Source organism: Cupressus sempervirens, chromosome 6 (assembly GCF_028749045.1).
Source record: "Cupressus sempervirens isolate cs-2001-9-10 chromosome 6, ASM2874904v1, whole genome shotgun sequence".
NCBI lineage: Eukaryota > Viridiplantae > Streptophyta > Pinopsida > Cupressales > Cupressaceae > Cupressus > Cupressus sempervirens.
Window position 1 is genome coordinate 17,552,407 of NC_143123.1, and position 19,431 is coordinate 17,571,837.

General features: G+C 34.7%; 1 protein-coding gene across 7 annotated transcripts in view; it reads right to left on the reverse strand.

Annotated features, from left to right (window-relative positions):
• Nucleotides 1–19,431, reverse strand: part of LOC149550827 (HAD-superfamily hydrolase, subfamily IG, 5'-nucleotidase) — a 405,317-nt gene that overhangs the window by 230,732 nt on the left and 155,154 nt on the right. For all 7 annotated transcript variants that reach the window (XM_089786391.1, XM_089786394.1, XM_089786392.1 and 4 more), the window contains 2 exons: nucleotides 3,944–4,164; nucleotides 1,317–1,409 (listed from right to left, as the gene is read on the reverse strand). In XM_089786391.1, coding sequence (XP_089642517.1) covers nucleotides 1,317–1,409; nucleotides 3,944–4,164 — 314 coding nt within the window. The remainder of the gene's footprint in view (nucleotides 1–1,316; nucleotides 1,410–3,943; nucleotides 4,165–19,431) is intronic.

Consider the following 19,431-nt stretch of genomic DNA (forward strand, 5'->3'; position numbering starts at 1 on the left):
CTTTTTCTTCCACTTTTTTCTCAACTACTGTGCCTATATAAAAGAGTACCCACTCCTTGTAAAAATCATCTTTATCTTTATGCAAGAGAGCTCTAGAGAAATTGTGTCAGCAAAACTTTGTTTGTGTAGCACTCTTCTGAGAGAAAGTGAATACAAAGGAGCATTTGAGACTTAACTTTGATTAACTAAGATTGTTACTTGCGTGAGTTATAAGCTTTGTCTATAATTCATCTAAGTTATTTTTGAGTCATGTTATCTTGTGTTCTTGGTAATTGTATCTTATGAATTGAATATAAAAGAGTTAAGAAGCAATTCGAGCCAGAGCTTTGACCAGGAGCAATTGTGAGAATATATAACTAGAAGCTTTGTCTATAGCTTATATTTATTTCTTAATTCGCAAAATAGTTAAGTTATTCTTACTTTTAGGAGTCTTTGTGCCCTAATTGTAAAGCTTTTCCATTTAGAAGTACGACCGGACTTAGACCAAACCGGTATATTTTCAGCTAGCCTCTAAGTTAGTGAAAGTTTATCAGTATCATTGTTTCCAGCTCTTGATAGAAGTGTAGTTAGAGATTCACCCTGCCCATTACTTGCTCCACAAGTAAGTGGGTCCTTTCTTAAAAGACAAGAAGAAAGAATATTGGTAACACCCGTTTTATAAAATCTCTCGACTTCTTGCTTAGCTTGGGTTGATTCAAAGAATGGTGAGAAGAGGGAGCCTTCCCTTTAAGGTAGAAGAGACTCTATCTCACACTCTATGGCTGGTCATCCTCTTTTGCAACCAAATTTTTACCCAAAACTGTCAGTTGGAAAATATTCACCTAACAAGGTCTAAAGAATTCGCTTTCTTCTGGACAAAAATACAATTTTCTTAAGAACAATTTAGCACCCAAATTTTTTGGGAACAATTCTCCCCTTTTTAATTTACAAAGATTTGGCAATGTTCTATCTGTCAAACTTTTATGCACTGGAACAATAGTTTTCTTGAGTGTCCCATTTGTTTTTGTCAAGCACATGTAAGAAGTTTCTAAGGCTATCTCAATTGCAGTGGTCAAATGCACTCCAACAATGTGTTTCTAGACTACCTCAATATTAATTGTTAACAATGTTGTAGCTTGAAATCACAAATGCTTCTGGATATAACTATGTTAAGAATTTTCTACATGATATTTTGGATCTGCTCTATAACCCAATAATGTTGCGACTTATTATTGCAATAGTCTTTTTCTTGCAAAATTTTATGCAATCTTCATGTACGGGGTCTCTTAATTGCTGTGTAAGCACAAAACAAGAAAACATAACAACAATATACATACTTGGAGGGATCACATGCAACTGCCTGCTTCACAGTTCCATCTCGATGACACAAGTCAACAGCTGCCCGAACAGCTTTATACATTTGGCTATAACTGCATAAAACACATTCTCATACTATCAGTTCACCAAGCTTCTAAAAGTCATACAAGATGACAGGAAAAAAAGCTATGAATATTTACAGAATATGTTGCATGTCTTGCATACTTTTTCATTCAATAACTGAAGATATTACTCCAATGGTTCGTCCAAGTAAGCGTTTAAAAAATAAACCACCCTTTCCTCCTACCATTTGTATTAATCATAGCAATCTCTCTTATGTCTATTTTTAATCTGATTGCTTTCATCCATTTCCTTGTTGACCGACTCTATTTTTCTTTCATGTTCTAATTTTAGCACCATATAAACAAGAAGAAAAACTGGAATAGAAACCAAAGAAACCACTATTATCGGGCCACAAGTGCCCCTACACCATACGATTGAAGTGAATGAACTAAGGGCATCTGCACACACAGGAACATTATTGTATTATGTGCTACATTAAAAATGATCAGTTGAATTAACTTGTACTTTCTATATTGACTAACTTCGTTTGACTTCAATTCTCTAATTTTAGCAGTAGCACCATATAAGCAGGTCAAGAAAACTTGAATAGAGGCAAAAGAAACCATTGAAATAAGGGTATAAGTGCCCAACAGACCATACAAATGAAGTGAATAAACCAAGGGCATCTGCACACAAATAACATTATTTTGTTATGTGCTACATTAGAAATGATTAGTTTACTTGAATTAGCTATGGTTAGGAGTATGGACACCTGTAGATTCAATGTACAGATACAAGGACCAAAAGATCATGTTGAAATATTGAACAGGAATATATGAATAATGGTCTGGACAATATTTATATTACATGTAAATATTTTCACCAGGAGATGTGGGTACCCTTTTTCTTATGAGGGGAACCTACGTTCGCTTGCACCACTTTTCCTTTTGGGCAGAACTTTTGATTTCTTACTCTAGTTTACTAATCTCATGAAGAGATCTCTTTAGTGTTTTAGTCACTCCGAAAATATGCCCAACTCATTTATGCAAACCTTTTCATGATAGGCGGAGATATATGCAAATGGACAAAACTCGTGAAAGCCAAGTTTTGCAATAACCATGGCAGACTTTGATAATGGCCTTGCCATCACTAATGGGTGCTCATGGGGTTTCAGCCACTTTTGGTCAAAATTTCAGATGGCACAGCTACTGTTAAAGTATGCCTGGGCGGAGAATTTGAATGGCTAAGTCACAGAGAATATGTGTCTTGTCTCTGCGAAGTATAGTGAATATGTCATAACATGGTGGAGTTGTCTTCGTTGTGCCATGATAAAACTGTGTCCCCTTTTCATAGTGGAACTTACTAATCACCTTTGCCATTCTCTAGAACAGGGCAGTGATTTCAGATTGTTGTGTGACTCTTCAACAATCAGAATTTCTTAAGGATCAGACCATCTTTTCACTTCTTTCTGTGAATGTAGCTGGTGACTTCATTTTGCACTTACATTCTGCTGATCACTGCCTGTTTTTGCTCCATGAAAATCTGTTATTTTGCCTCTTCCCTCGCTGTACTCATTGAATGAAGGAAATGTCGTCAAAATAAAATGACGTAAATACATGAGAAGTCATGCTAGAAAGACAACAGTAGGCCAGAATTGATGGCAGAAGCCAGGTTGGCCCTAATCAATATCATGAATATTATGTTTTTTTAGCATGGGATTTGCAGGGATGTAACAGAATTGTACTAAAAGAGAATTTTTTCTATGATTGCTGCCTATGTGATTCACATACTTTTATGTTAAAAATAACAATGAAATTTTTTACCAAGCTTAAAAACCCAAATGTCTAGAATACAAGATCAATGTTCTAATATGTTTAAATTGAAAATGAAAAGATAAAATCACTAACTAATACAGAAATAGAGAGCCAACTCTAGACAGAATTAGAGACCAAAGAAATAGAAGAAGAATATTAATATTGTGCATAAACTGGTTTCAATGACTTAGTTTTATGAAACATGTATCCTAACTTCTAAGGTTTGTTGAAGGACTTGCATTCAGGAAAGTTGACTTACACTTATGAGGGACAAATTAATCAATAACAGGCTATTATAAGGTTCATACCATTTAAAATAATGCCTTAGCCAAAATGATAACAGATTACCATCTTGAACGTTAGAAGTGAAATTAAATCAATACCCAAAACTGCACGAAAGTTTTTTGAGCAGAATATAAGGAGGCAAATCTCTTGCCTAGGCACACAAAATGCTTCTAAACCTCAATCTGAACATCTGACAACATTTATAACATTGTGCAATTTTTTACTTTTCAAAAGAAATTTAATTCTTTTTGCAAAAAAAATTAATAAATAAAAACATTATTAAATAAAAAGTTAAAACATTAATAAATATCAACAGTACAAAACCAGAGATCCAGATATAAAAAGAAGTATCAATACAAATATAAAAGGACAGGATGATTATTCTTCATGAAGATTGATTTCAGTAACTACAAGTTATTCTATTCTTTGACTCGTAAGAGATAGAAAACCATGCGTGGTGAGACAGAGAACATTGTAGCACGTACTTGGTGCCTGGAGGAAATTTCTCTGGATATGCATCCTTCAACGCAACAAGTTGAGCAAATAAATATGCTTCACCAAGAGAAAATAGAGTATCAATAAGAGCATAATCAGGTTCATCAAAGGGCTCCCGTAATAAGGTGTTGCCATAGGTTGCAATTCGATCTTCCCTTGACATCTCATTTAGGCCATGGTATGCTATTTTCACATATTTGTGGCGGTCCATCTGTAAACAAGTAATTAGTATGCATAGACAATATCTGAAGAAAACAAAATAAAATATAGCAAAACTTCAAAACTGCAAAATAAAAACTACTATACAGATCAATTTAGCTAGCTCATACTTCCTTATTCCAAAAATGGTGAATCAAATCATGCCAATAACAAATAAAGCATGCAGGTTATTTGGACATCCCTGTCTCTAAATAATGATTATGAGGTAGAAATATGATAATATACAATATTTTGACAGTATACTGAAAAAGTTTTAAAAGTCTTACCTGTCCATGTTAGAAAACATATAGTCCTAGTGAGCATATTTGCTAGGCATCAACCTAAAATTTCCCTTACCTTTACCTTTTAGCTAAACATCTAGATCAAGAAGCTTAATCTGAGGCTTGAGCACATCCAAGAAGAATTTGCAGTTCGCCTAACAGTTAATGCTTTAATCTCAATTAGTTAGTATAGACTACCTTCAATGTAATGTCCCCCTTTTAGCTCATCTCGATTTACAGTCAGAATTAGCCCTTCAGTGACCTTCATGGGACAATCGGTTGGTTAGGTCTCATTGGTCGAGCCGAAGATTATATTCCCACTACAGTGGTCGGTGATGTATAGGGTTGCTCTTCATTGGAGACGGATAGGAAAACTTACTAATTATGGTAAGTTACTATTACAGGAGAACCTGAAATATCCCAAACCAGATATTTGCGAAATTCTTTCCTAGATAACATTCAGAACACATATAGGCGAAGTTGCATAGAAAAAACCAGTGATATAAATCCTAGAAAATATCTTCAATAATTGTATACCCAATTGTTACCTCAAGACTGATATTCAGAACTTAAACCATTGGTAGATGTATTACGAACAGCAGCAGAAAAGACAACAGATTCTCCAATAAATATAACAAGTTCTTTTCAAAATAATATTCAGGAATTCAAACATATAAAATGTGTTACAAACCCACAACACAAACCAGTAAACTCTCATAAAAACTCCTTAAATCGATGTTATTGCATTATACAACAGCAATACAATAACTGGCTACAAAAATCCAATCCTAAATACAGCTTTATAATCAGATTGGAAAACTTAAGAGAAGAACCTATGAGCGCATATGAAACACCTGAATTGATGTCTCCCAGAACAATGGGGTTGCATCCACTATCTGTCGGCACGAGGGGCTACGTCCTCATACTAGCTGAAAGCTGAAGCTTTCCAAATACTCTCGCAAGAGAGGACTGAAATCTGAAATAATAAATCAAGCATGCCCAAATGAAAGAGCCTCTTCTCCTTTTAACCCCACAACTGTGACTCTTCGACTTCCCTCTTGGCATTTCGTCTTATCTCTCCTTGTTCTTTTGTCCACTTTGTAATATTGAATTGACCCTTTATATTTTGAGTTCAAACTCTCCAAGTCAATTCTAAGGTTATATATAATATGCCTTCAATATTTCTAATGTCCCAAAAAGGGGCCATTACAAATCTTCCCTGCTTAAAATTGGTTGTCCTCAAGCAATCAGTACCAGGATCCTATACGAATTTGCAAGTAGCTCTGTAGCCCAAATTGAAAACAAATCTAGCCATACTACAAAGCAAGGTGCCACTTTGCAAACCATCTATCAACCAGACCCCTGGATCCCATATAAATCTATAAGATTTCACTATACCTATAGACTGTACAACTCTGACTATCCTTGCATCCAGTCTCAAGTTGAGTAGAATTATATCCAACTCCTCAATAAGCCATAGATCCATACCTGTCAACACCCAGGTCCCAAACGCTGTTGTCATAACCAGCCGATATGATAAGGTAGAAATGTATCAATGAATTATGCATGACCCAATAGATGGTGACAACCTAACCTAAATAGATGACGTAATAAACAAGATGCTCAAAAACTGAAAGTAACACCCTAGGCGCATCAAATACCATATTGTCATCATTAATCTAGAGAACCTCCAGGTACATAGGTCTTATGAATAAGAATGAAGCTGAAAACCCTTTCCTTTAAATCAAAACATAACTCCCATTCAATACTACACCAAAGTCTATCCAAAGGCTGATGTATGCAGTCCAACCAACTCCTATCTGGTGTGAAATCGAAAACCCTACTAGAACTGATCCAATGACAATCAACTGTAATCAATTCACCACTTCCATCCTGTGACCCATTTTCATTGCTAGGAATCATACTAGGATTCCATATCCTAAAATTAGAATCATCTTCTTCATGATAGCCAAAAGGAGATTCCTCGTTTATCTCAAAAAGGGGATTATTGGAAATACAACCAGCATCTACTTCAAACATGAGTTATCAATAAGCTGAATGTGATCTGAAACTTTGGTACTTGGTCTTTTAGGACAACTGTCCAAGTCATAAGTTTGTTGAATGCTATCAAGCTTAACAATGACTTCTTTGAAAATCTCTTGCCTTACCTTACCGTCATGTTCCCGAGAGTGATTCGTGACCCTGATCTCATTTTCTGCTCCCTGAAAGGAAATCCGAGCATCATCTAATGCCTCACGAGTATCCTTAAGCTTTCTACTGAGCTCCATAATCTCATTTCATTCTTTACTCAACCGATCAACATGTATTTCAGCAACCTTAAGAATGTTATTCCTGTCGAAAGGCAAATACAAATAATCTAATTTCATAGTTTCAAGAGATATTTTGATCACTTGCAAATCAGAAACAAGCCAATTTTCTTCCACTCCCTTTGAACCTTCCTATAGAGATCTTCCACCATTTTGTGTGTACTATCATAATGGATCAACAATGCCACAACCCTATCATTACTAACCTTCAATTGATTCTTTAAGGTATGTTTTCATTATTGTCCTATTGAAGTGATTCGTCGTCTTGCAATGTCATCTTAGATTGTTCCTCTAAATTCATGTCATGGGTATTAGAAATAGATGGTCTATTATACAAAGATTCCAACCTGCTATTACCTCATGTGTAACTGACCTCATCAACCTGCTTGTCAAAGCTAATCTCCAACTCACCAACGTAGAAACTTGCGCCCTATGTAATCTCTTCTACGTGATCAGTACCGAAGGCTACAACTCAATGGGGGTTGACTGCTCTTCTTTTTCAAGACCCTCTATTGGATGGTTCTCATCTACTAGAAATTCTTCATACACATTCTTGCACTGATCTTTTGTGAGGAGATCCTGAACCACTTCCAAATACTTTATTTTTGTTACATCCATCTTATTTTTCTGCTCTGGATGAAGCTCCACGTAATCGCTGAATGGTAAGTTATTCTGAACTCGGTTATGAAGTTTTTTATATTCTCTGTTAATGTCAAGAATTTCCGCTCTTATATCAGAATTTCCACTTCTATAGGCTAGCTTTTCATTAGCATGTTGTGGATATCCATGTTATCATCCGGAGACGACTTTTCTTAAATGTTTACTGTACGGGGTAAATGGTTTATTGCATATAGACAATAAACAAGAACATGTAACAGCAGTACTCCTTTTATTATTTGCATAAATACCAAAGAGATTACATAGTGCTTCCAATGATGATTACAATGATCTTAGATGGTGTACATATACTTCTCAAAGAACCTTCCAGAAGGGGTCCGTCGGCTACATAACAATTACCGACTACATGCTAATCTACCCATCGGCTGTTTCATAATTTTACCAACAATACAAGTTTATCATAAATCTTCCTTTCATATTCATTGGTTTTCTTTACTTTTCCCTTGGCATAGTTATTCTTCCTATCTCCTATATCTCGATCAGCTGATCTCAGATCTTATTGGTGAGATAGGCTAAGTTTTGAGTAACCAACATTTGTCACTGGGTAGTTGGGGCCTGACGAGTCAATTTCCATTGGGCTTGATAAGGTAGGAAGTTTTATATGTTTTGCAATGTTTTTTGTAACATTACTAGCTTGCTATTTCAGTTCCTATTTAACACTTTCGCACTCATCTTCCTTTCATTTCAATGCCTTCACCAATTCAGTTTCCAAAGCAAGAACCCTATCTACCATATCACTGACTTAGTTTCTTTAAATCTTGAATGTTGAGACTGTAACTGCTTATTAAACTCCTTTAACTTCTCAATTTCTTTCTGAATTTGTTCCTGAGCACCAAGTTTGGTTAGAAGTTCATGCTCTTGCTATGACAGAGATAAGACTTCTTTTTGCAACCTTGTAAGCTCCATTTGCAAATGATCTTCTTTAGAACTTCCTTGTGCTTGTTTAGACTGCTTATTAACATTTTCCAAGTATCTAATCTTATCACATAGATCTTTTCCTATTGCCTCAAACCCCTTCGCAAGAGTCACAAACCCACTCTCTACAACCCGCAACTTCTCATGGAGTTCAGCCATTTCCTTTGTACCCTGCAAAGGTGATGTGTGTCCTATTTTACCATTGGACATGCTAAGAACTTTCTGCTCAGCCTTAGTTAATGCATCTGTTCTCAATTTTAGCTCCTCCAATGATGTTACTTCTTCTGATTATGCAGCTCAAGCTATGATGCAGAAATTTCTTGAGCTTCCCTTAATTGGTTTTCCTCCTACTCACGAATATTTGCCATGCCAATCTTTGTAGATTTTGTCCACTATCTCATTGATTCTGTTGTATCATCCAAGTGGAATTCCAAGACATCATTCATTCCTTGAAGTCATGTTTGCGATACATCTGCCAGGGACAACTCAAAAGCCTCTCTTGAACCAACCATAAAAGTAAGCACGTGTTCTATATGATTCTAACGTTAAATATTTCATGGCAAGAGAGTTATTTGTTGCTTATCGTAATTCCCTACTCAAACTTGGTTCACGAAAATAGAAACATCTCACAATAAACTTCAAGGTAACGTTTGTTGGTTTTCCGGACTATAGGTGTCATTCGACTTCCTAAATCTCCTGTAACAGTGAGATATCATATACACGTCAACTCTGTAAAAAATAGGTGAAGGATGAATACTTTCATTGTATTCTTCTGCCAACCTCAACATTCAATGCCTTTACACCATCACTCCATGTTGTTCTTAAGAGTTTCATTCCCACAATCCTAACAATGGACACACATATGTCACTCCAATCTGGCTAAGGGAATGACGTGTTGCGTCAAGAAGAAATCTCAGCAATTTCAAAAATTGGAGTCAACCAAATATGATACCAAAAATAATGGAAGTATTTTATCGGCAATAACAGTGGCCCAAACAATTTGGTTTGTGCGTTTTAGTATGATTCATACCCGTCTCCTTGGATCGAACTGAACTTGGCTAGTAACATCTTAGATTTCCACATGTCAGAGTATGTAACACCACTTGCGGAAGGAATCATAACCCGTCGACTATGGAAATGATGCTCCACACGCGATATCTGGCCGAAGTGGCATCTCACTAATGCACCCAACTAGTGTGTATCCCTTGGCGGCCTGTGGTAATGGTTACTGAAACTCCTGCGATGACCTCAGATGCAACTCGGTCTGTACTCCAATGTGTCGTCTGTTGACTGTCTAATCTACTCCATGAGGATGTCTTCCTCCTCTCTTCTGCCCTATGTGACAATGTGTTTTCTAGCCTAACTCTTCCAGACTCAAACCCGTCAAGCACTACTTTGCTTGAGCAACTAAATTAAGGTTTCAAAGGTCATATCAAAGGAACGATTTAATATTTTAACACCGGCTTTGTCTGATCTCAATAATGGCCTTGAATGCCAAGAATATTGTTCACGCGGGATTTCCACCTCATACCACAACTAGCAGCCATTCTTAAGAAGCCGATTCTGAACTGTACCCTAGCACTTTCGTTTCAACTCTTTTGGAACGTTTTTCTATAAAAGACAATGACTCAACCAGCTATCCACAAGTTCAGCTCATGGAAAATTAAATCTGACTTGGGACTTCCACTCATGCATGATATAAAAAATCTATTTCTTGGCTATAGCTTTTATACAAATAATTTCCTATTTTTATATATCTTGCAAGTACGTGTTCACTCGATAAATTTTTCCTGAGTTGCATGCAACTTTCAATCATATATTATTCACGATAGTGAATTTGAATCTCAATTTATGGCCAAGTAGCTTTCAACGACACAAGTAGTCGTAGAAACTTCAAATCTTCTGCAATTTCTTTGCACAGAGACTTTGTTACCTAGACCACTCTTCTTGAAACTATTAATGAAAGCTTGTCCCCTTGTGTGACACAACTACCACTGTATGTTTACAATGAAATAATGTTTTGAAAACAAATAATATGCTAATACTATAATCTTCCAATATTACACCTTTGTTTCTGATAAATTCATGAGAATTGTAAATACATATTAATCCCTTTAAAAATCTGTAACTTCATTTCTAATGAAACGTGACTATACCCAAAAGGATGGCAAGTTCATAGCTCTGATACCACTAAAATATCCCAAACTGGATATTTGCGAAATTCTTTCCTAGATAACATTCAAAACACATAAATGCGAAGTTGCATGGTAAAAACTAGTGATATCTCCAATAGTTGCACACCCAACTGTTACCTCAAGACCGATATTCAAAACTTAAACCATAAGTAGATGTATTACAAATAGCAACAGAAAAAACAACAGATTCTCCAATAAATATAACCCGTTCTTTTCAAAATAATATTTAGGAATTCAAGCATATAACATGCATTACAAACCCATAGCACAAACCAATAAACTCTCATAAAAACTCCATAAAATCAACATTATTGCATTATACAACAGCAATATAATAACCAGCTACAAAAATCCAATCCTAAATACAACTTTATAGTCAGATTGGAAAACTTAAGAGAAGAACCTATAAGCACATATGAAACACTTGAATTCATGTCTCCTCGGACAATGGCTTTGTTTCCACTATCTGCCAGCACAAGGGGCTATGTCCTCATACTAGCTAAAAGCTAAAGCCTTCCAAATACTCTCGCAAGAGAGAACTAAAATCTGAAATAATAAATCAAGCATGCCCAAATGAAAGAGTCTCTTCTCCTTTTAACCCCGTAGCTGTGACTCTTCCACTTCCCTCCTTGCATTTTGTCTTATCTCTCCTTGTCCTTTTGTCCACTTTGTAATATTAAAGTGACCCTTTATATTTTGAGTTCAAACTCTCCAAGTCAATTCTAAGGTTATATATAATATGCCTTCAATATTTCTAATGTCCCAAAAAGGGGACATTACAGAACCGGTTACTATTCTAAGGAGGGGCATCTGAAGTGGTAGTGGCATGGAGTGTGGGGGCTATCAGCAGAGATTCAAAATTGCAACTTACTATTTATAGTATGTTAGTTGTGAGCCAGTTGCTAATTTGGGCATGTCAGGTAGGCGTCACATTCTATCAGAGAGCAATTGGATTATTTGGAGGAATTTCATAAGCCATTTGTTAAGTTAATGATTATTAATTAAGTTTGACCTAATTCATGAGAAAGTGTGACTTATTATTTAATTACTAGTTAAATTGGAGGCTTATTTCATGTAATGACTAAGTGCTTTTAGAAGAAACTTAATAAGTGTATTTTGGCGATAACTTAAGGTAAAGGAATTATAATTAAATATTATAATTCAAACATTTAAAAACTTTGCTGACTTTGCCATTAATATCATGTGAAGAGTGCCATTGAAGCTAGAGGTTCATACTGTGAAGAATAAGCTAGGAGATCAATTTTGCAAAGGTTGAATTCAAAAGGGCCAAGATTGAAATCAATCTTGATAAATCTGATTATGCATTTGTATTTGTGAGTTTTGTGCTTGAAGGTGTTTAGGGTTTAAGGGATTTGAAACTCGAAGAATTGTAAATTCTTGTAGTGGATGGCACTCCGAGTTGGTTAATAATTTGCAAATGAATTGTGCTTAGTAGAAATGGTTTCATGCAGTGATATGTTGAAGTAATTGTAAGAACATTTGATGCAAGGGTGCAATTTCGTATGTCTGCAAATTAATAAGGATTGGTCAGCCTCAGTTATCAGATTACAGCAATTTCCTTAGGCTGCGTTTCAAACATAAAGTGGCTGCCACAGCTAAGGAAGTTTTGAGGCAGTGATAACATATTGGTGGAAGTTGTGTTCCAGAATACAGAGCCTGTATCAATTCTTAATGCTTTCTTTTGCTCATATTGATGCCAAGATACCATTCCTATCATCCAGGTCAATCTGAGGTAGCTATTTGGTGGGCAGAGATAGTTTCTAGAGGATAACAATGATCTTCTAAGTCAATTCTAGGTTTAAATAAATTCTAAAATAAAGCTAAGAGTTGCATACATATATATTTCTTGCATTGTAATCATTGCATGTAAGAATTATAATTTCAATTCCCTTGCACTGTAATTATTTTATTTCAAAGAAAACAAATTATATTGGAAAAAAACAAAAAAAGTTCTAAAATTTCAAAAGGACACAATTTTCCAAGAATGGACAGGATTCAGTGCTAGCAGAAAAGCTAGAACCAGCAGGGTTCTTACATTCAAGGAGATGCATCCTTGTATTCATATTAGATCTCTTGTATATATTGATCTTCAATTACGAATTTAGAAAGAGGAAAGGAATACTGTAGCATACAAAAAGTTAACTGAGCAAAAGAGAATAAGAACCGGCAGCACAAGGAATTTATCCTAGAAAACTCTCATTCCAAGAAAAAGCTGCAGTGAGAATGAGGTACAATGGCCTCTTTATCCACTATCTCCAATTAGGCTTCTTGGGCATATAAAAAGCAAAAATGAACAATGTTCTACCCCTAAGTTAATTACAAGCCACACACTTTCCTCTGTAATATTTAAAACTTGCACACAGTCCCAATTGTTTGCTATATGACTACAAATCACAACCAGAGATAACTTAGATGCTTTCTCTATGTCCTCTATATGGTAATTTGCATTTACAATGTTTATGTACGCTGTACAAGCCTGGAGAGAAGATGAAAGGATTTCCAGAAGTCAAGAAGTGTGGAATTTATGCATGATGGGACCAGCACTTGATATAGATTGTGGTTTTCAGAATGGCACGAGCAGTTGCAAAACCAAAGCTTTTATAAGGCTGTGATTTTGTAACTGCCTCCTATTAGGACCAGAAGTTTATTACAAAAGCCAAAAAAATACTCTATTTCTACCCAGAAAAACTTGCTCCCTTCCTCAGAATTGTTCAAGTTGTATTTCACTTTGTCATGGATTCATAGCATGACTAGCTCTTTTCCTAGTCCATTTATGAATCATATAAGTACTAACTATTTTCATCTACCTTCTCATATGATTTCATTCTTCAATTATATTCCGTGTTAACTGGGAATGCATCTCCGCCATAATTTGACTCGTCTCAAAAATGGGGGCATTCTGAAAACTCAGAAATGCATCCCCTAGCTGCCCCATAGTATTAATGTTTGAGTTTTGATAATTTGTTTGACTCTAACTCTCAATTTAAATTATTTAATACAAACATTACATGTAAAGGTTCTGTACTATAAATAAGCATGCTTCATCCATTTTTTCATATGAATATATTAAATTTCCCTATATATTTTAAATTTTCCCTATTTTTTATATAGCCATCCACTTTGTCAACCCCTCCATACCCTAAAATGGTGAAAAAAACTATCCGAAACCCATTTCCTAGTCTCCCATCAAAGAACAATGTAGTGTAGATTATATTAATCTATATATTCCTATGCTTTCTATTGTTCTATCCTCTTATATTTGATTGCACATTATTTAGAATCTTTAGATAATTCATAAAAGTTTAAAGCCTAGATAAAATTCACTTAAAGATCAAATTAATCATAAGCAAACCCAAATTTAGTCATTATTTTTCTTCTAAATTAGATCATAAAGTAATCACTTTTGTGCAATGCACATGGAGTCATAAATTTGGCATCAAAGTTCAGTAGCTATTGTGATGTCAAATTAAATGTAATGCCCCATTTTGTAATGTCCCCAAATTTTAGCCTTCCTAATATCAATTATTTTCAGAGGTTAGCCTATTATTAATGGTTCACATAGGCCACTGTGGTGATTAAGGGGACCATTGAGGGCAATTCAAGGTTATTCAGCTAACTAGGGTATCTAATTGAGTACTCTCCATCTCAATGCCTAAATTTATTTGTGATTTTCCTTCTAGAGGTCTTTTAGGCTCCTTTTACACACTATTTTTAGTAAATCACTTGGGTGTTTGAGTCCATACTATTTATGTAGCCATCTAGACAGTCAAAGGGCATGGCACTTATATCTGAAAAGATGGCACGAGCAACTATTGGTTTAACATATGGCATTTAATACATTTTAATGATTTAATTTAATAAATTAAAGTATAATATAGCATTGACTTTAATACAATTGTTAAATTTATAACAGTGATATCATACTAGTCTGAGAGTGCAGACCGCACCATAATCTTCTCACGTTGCATACCATTTAAAGCATTATTGTTACATCCCAATTTTTGACCTAGCTTGAAATTTAGCCATTGAGGTTCGCATGAAGTCAGTTGGCAGTTTAATTTGTTATAATCCTGTGAAATGGTATGATGGTTAGTCATTATGATTTCAAGTGAAGATGACATGTTAGTTGGTCATTAATCACGAATTCATGAAATTGAGATGAAGGTTAATCGTTATGATTATTTATGATTAAACAATTTATAATTTAATTACGGAGAACTTCCTTGCAAGAAACATGTCGAAGGGGGGGAAACATTGTCAGAAAGGAATTAGGCACAGAAGCATCACCATCACTAAGCAGATGGGTAGAGGACCTAACGAATTGGAACGGAATACATCTACAGAACACGCATGACTTATTTAATAAATAATTTAATTAAAATAATTGGGTTAAAATATATAAACATATCTCAAAGGATTTTAATATATCTTTCATCATATTATTTTAATCAATATTTATAAACGTTCATATATGTATAAATGATTTGGCACCATTATAATTTAATAATTAATAAAGTAATGTTGCTTGTTCATATAAGATTTTAAATAAAGTTTGAATTATAATAACATTTCAATTATTATAATTCTCCAATTATAACTTTCCAACTCTATTCTTTCCGATTTAATATTGTTTTCTTTTTAATGACAACACTTGGGATGGAGATCGATTTAATTTTTGACAATTTGAATTGTATAATTATTTCAACTTCATTTTTCTTTTAAAATTCGATTTGTTTTGCATTTGAAGGTTTCTTGTAACGGATGGAAGCCATAGAGTCGGGCTCTTTATTATTTATTAGACTCCCGTAATCGTTCAAGGATTCGATTTCTTTTCCTTCAGTCCTTGAAAACCCATAGCCACTGGTAATCCCAAAAACAGAGCTGAGAAATTCGAACATTTCCTTTTAGTCTTTCATACCATTGCTGCCAGTCCAGAGCTCAGATTTTAAATTCATTTTGCCTGAACTTTCTATCAATCAGCTGCGGTTCACAGTGCAGTAGTCAAGGAATCGTCCAAGCATTTAAAGAAGTCACGTAAGACACCTATCATATTTTGTTGTTCTTTATTGCCAAGTTCGTAGCTCGGCAAACCCTATATATATATTGATTCTCTAAGTTCCACGGGTTCTCAGTTTGCTTTTTCTTACTGTAACAGCAGTAGTAAAAGATAGTGATATTGATTCCATATCATGATATTAGACAGTTCCATTTGAATGCAAAGGATGAAAGATGAAATTAGATATTTATACATTTGTATTCTATTCCTAATATTGGAAACCATGCCGTACAATTAGGTAAATATGTGTTGAATCCAAATGCTTCCAATCATATTTTATAATGTGTATTTAATAACTCAAAATCAGAACACCAACGAATTCACCAAGCGATGATACTAGAATATGGTGAAGAAGGTGGTTGTACTGCTGCAATTATAATATGATAACACTTGGGAATCACCGGCTTGGAGGCCTGAATAAGGTGAGGTGTAGAGAACCTGCAAAATAAGGTTGACATCGGTATTCATAAAAATAATATTTAAAACATTACTTTAGCTCATGCATGTTCGACTCATGAAGAATGTTGTCAAGCCAAGTGGTAGAGAATGTTGTCAAGAATGTTGTCAATTTTGAGATCTTTAAAGAGCATAATTATGTAATCACAAAGTGTGAAATGCTGAATCTATGTAATCTTCTTGAATAATTGACAGAGTTGTCTACTCTGAGAATTCCAAATATATGAGATTCACCCGGCTATGTAGCCAAGGAGATGGGTGATGAAGTGATAGAAAGGAATCATCAATAATATAAATTAGTATCAGATGTGACCTAACAACGTTTATCATTTTTAATTTGAATTAATTAATAGCTCATGCATATTCATGTTATTGTGATCTCCTGATGCCAAGTCATATGGTGAGTTAATTACTAGGAAGCCCAGTGGATGGCAAAATGATCCCTATCTATTCTAGGTAGAGAGGGCCTTTCTCGTTAGAGATCGTGTGGGGATAAGATTTGGTCCGAGGTTGGGTGGTTTAAGTTCCTGACAATGTTTCACCTCTTCCAAAGAATGTCAGTCGTGCATTGAACAAAGATAAGCTATGCATTCAATTGTTTATCGGAAACAGGTAATATCACTTTTATTGATGAGGAGGTAAGATTAAATTGAGTTATTTCATTGTTACTGTTATTTTACACCTAAATATAAGAGACAGAATCATGGATTGCTTTTCATTTATATGAATATCGAATATAAGCATATTTCTAATCTTGAGATACTGTCACAGTTAAGCAATCGGAGGGAAAGGAATCCGAAGCCCTAATTGAATCCATGGTATTGGAAGCCCTATTTGAATCCGTGGTAGTGGAAGCCCTAAGTGATATAGCGGTATGAGAAGCCCTAAATGAACCGATGGTAAATGATGCCCTAATTGATACAGTGGTATGTGATGCCCTGATTTAAAATATAGTGGTATTTAATTGTATTTATCATTTGATTTTGAAATAGCAGTTTTTAGATGTTAGTCATCATTTGCAATTGTTATAGTGTATTTGTGGACTAACCCGAGTGGTTACAGAAGCATCCCTAGTTTGATTTCGGCCTCAATTTCTCGAGGTATGTGATTTTCAATTTCTATTGTAATTTCATTTGATGGTATTTAAAGTTTTTAGTTAAGAAATTTTGTATAACAGATTTTTAACGAAAAATCTTATTCACATGAACATGAATGATCATAACTGTCTTCCTATGAAACGAAGTAGTAACTGTATTCTTTAGGTATGTTAGATGTTAATTTAGACCCGAGAAAACCAGATGTTACATATGGTATCAGAGCGTTGGGTTCAATGCTGAAACTTTGGGTCCATCATAGTTTCTAAGAAACTGAAAATGTAAGTGTTGAAAAAGATTTATTTTGCATAACGGATATTGCAATCAAAACTGGAAAAACACACTGGAAAATCTTTCAAAGTAGCCAGGAAGGCCGAGATGATATAAAATGGACAAATGTATAAACTATGATATCATAAAAATGAAACCTAATTAAAAGATAAAAAGGATTGGCAAGTTGAGTGGTGGAGATCGGATTTGTCGACCCAAATTTTGAAATCCTTGGCCAGGGTGGAATTAGGCTAATTTGTCAAACAAGTGACCTTTGTTGATTGTCTAAACGCTTCAGTTATTTTGTCGAATAACTGTTGGGACTTCAACCCACTTGCATATTCAGATGGCAGGACCAGAATGATACATATGCTTTATCCCTGGAGGGAAGGCCATTCTTTGTCGAGAATGAGAAGATTAAAATGGGTCCCAATGCCGAGGCTTGCGCAATCCAAACATAGTTTATATAACCTTGATAAAAAGTTATCAAAATCCATCATGATGCCTAAATAATTCTTTATGCAATTAATGATAGAAATAAATTGTTACCTATTTGAACTTGAACTGAATGAAAACAAAACTGTGAACCATGATCCTTTCTAATGTTGGTTAAACAACAAGATCATTATGTGCTCCAGTAAGCAGTAAACACACTTGCATAATTGGAACTATCAATGCTTGTTTACAGATGTAAACTTTCATGAGATGGGCATGGAAGCTTAAATCACAAAAATGGAAAAGATGAATTTCCAAGTATTTACAAATGAATGATGAGAATCTTATGAATTGTTTCAGATGCTTATGATCTTGATTTGATGATCATGCATAGTATATCATGTTTTTACCCTTTGACACATTGCTATACATGTATAATACGCATGACATTGATTTACATATTAAGCTTTTGTATTCTATCATGAGAGGATTATTATAATGAAATGCTATTGTGATAAGACGGGCAATGAGGCCGAGGTTACATAAATGGAAAAACTTGGTTTCACTAACCTATTTCAGGTGACTTATAAGTTTACCAGGATGATCTACCCATTAATAAGTGTTTTATGCCAAATCGTATGTATGAGTGATTTAAGTTATGATCTAGAACTTGCTAGCTGAAGAATTTCAATTTGAATGCTTATCTTACTTTCAGTCGCTGAACTCTGAAAATTCTCTTAAATGAAGATATCAATATGGAATCGAACTAATGATATGATAAGTGTCTACATGAGTATGACAGGAATACGGAATAGAATCAACTCAATTGATGCTAAGATAACCACAAGAATGGTAAGGAGAACTCAGGTGAGCATGTGCTAAAATATATGTTACCATGCAAGTTTTTTTTTTTGGAAACTTTAAAGTAAAAATGGATCTTGAGTTTCAATTATAGTTTTCATTTTGACCCAATTGAGAAAAGAAATGATATCACAATGTTTTATATATATATCTTCTATTTGAATATTCTTTTAGAGTCTAATTTGTAAAGATCATCGAGGACGATGACCCACAAGGGCAATGGTACGTTAAATTCCAATTTTAAAATACTCCTTTATAATGTTCGTTGCAATTTCAAGTTCATCGAGGATGATGAACCACAAGGGGAATGGTATGTTACATCACAACTTTTGACCTAGCTTGAAATATAGTAGTTGAGGTTCGCATGAAGTCAGTTGGCAATTTAATTTGTTATAATCCTATGAAATGGTAAGATGGTTAGTCATTATGATTTCAAGTGAAGATGACATGTTAGTTGATTGTTAATCACGAATTCATGGAATTGAGATGAAGGTTAATCGTTATGATTATTTATGATTAAATAATTTATAATTTAATTACAAAGAACTTCCTTGCAGGAAACATGTCGAAGGGGGGAAACATTGTCAGAAAAGAATTAGGCACAGGAGCATCACCATCACTAAGCAGATGGGTAGAGGACCTAACGACTTGGAACGGAATACATCTGCAGGACCCGCATGACTTATTTAAT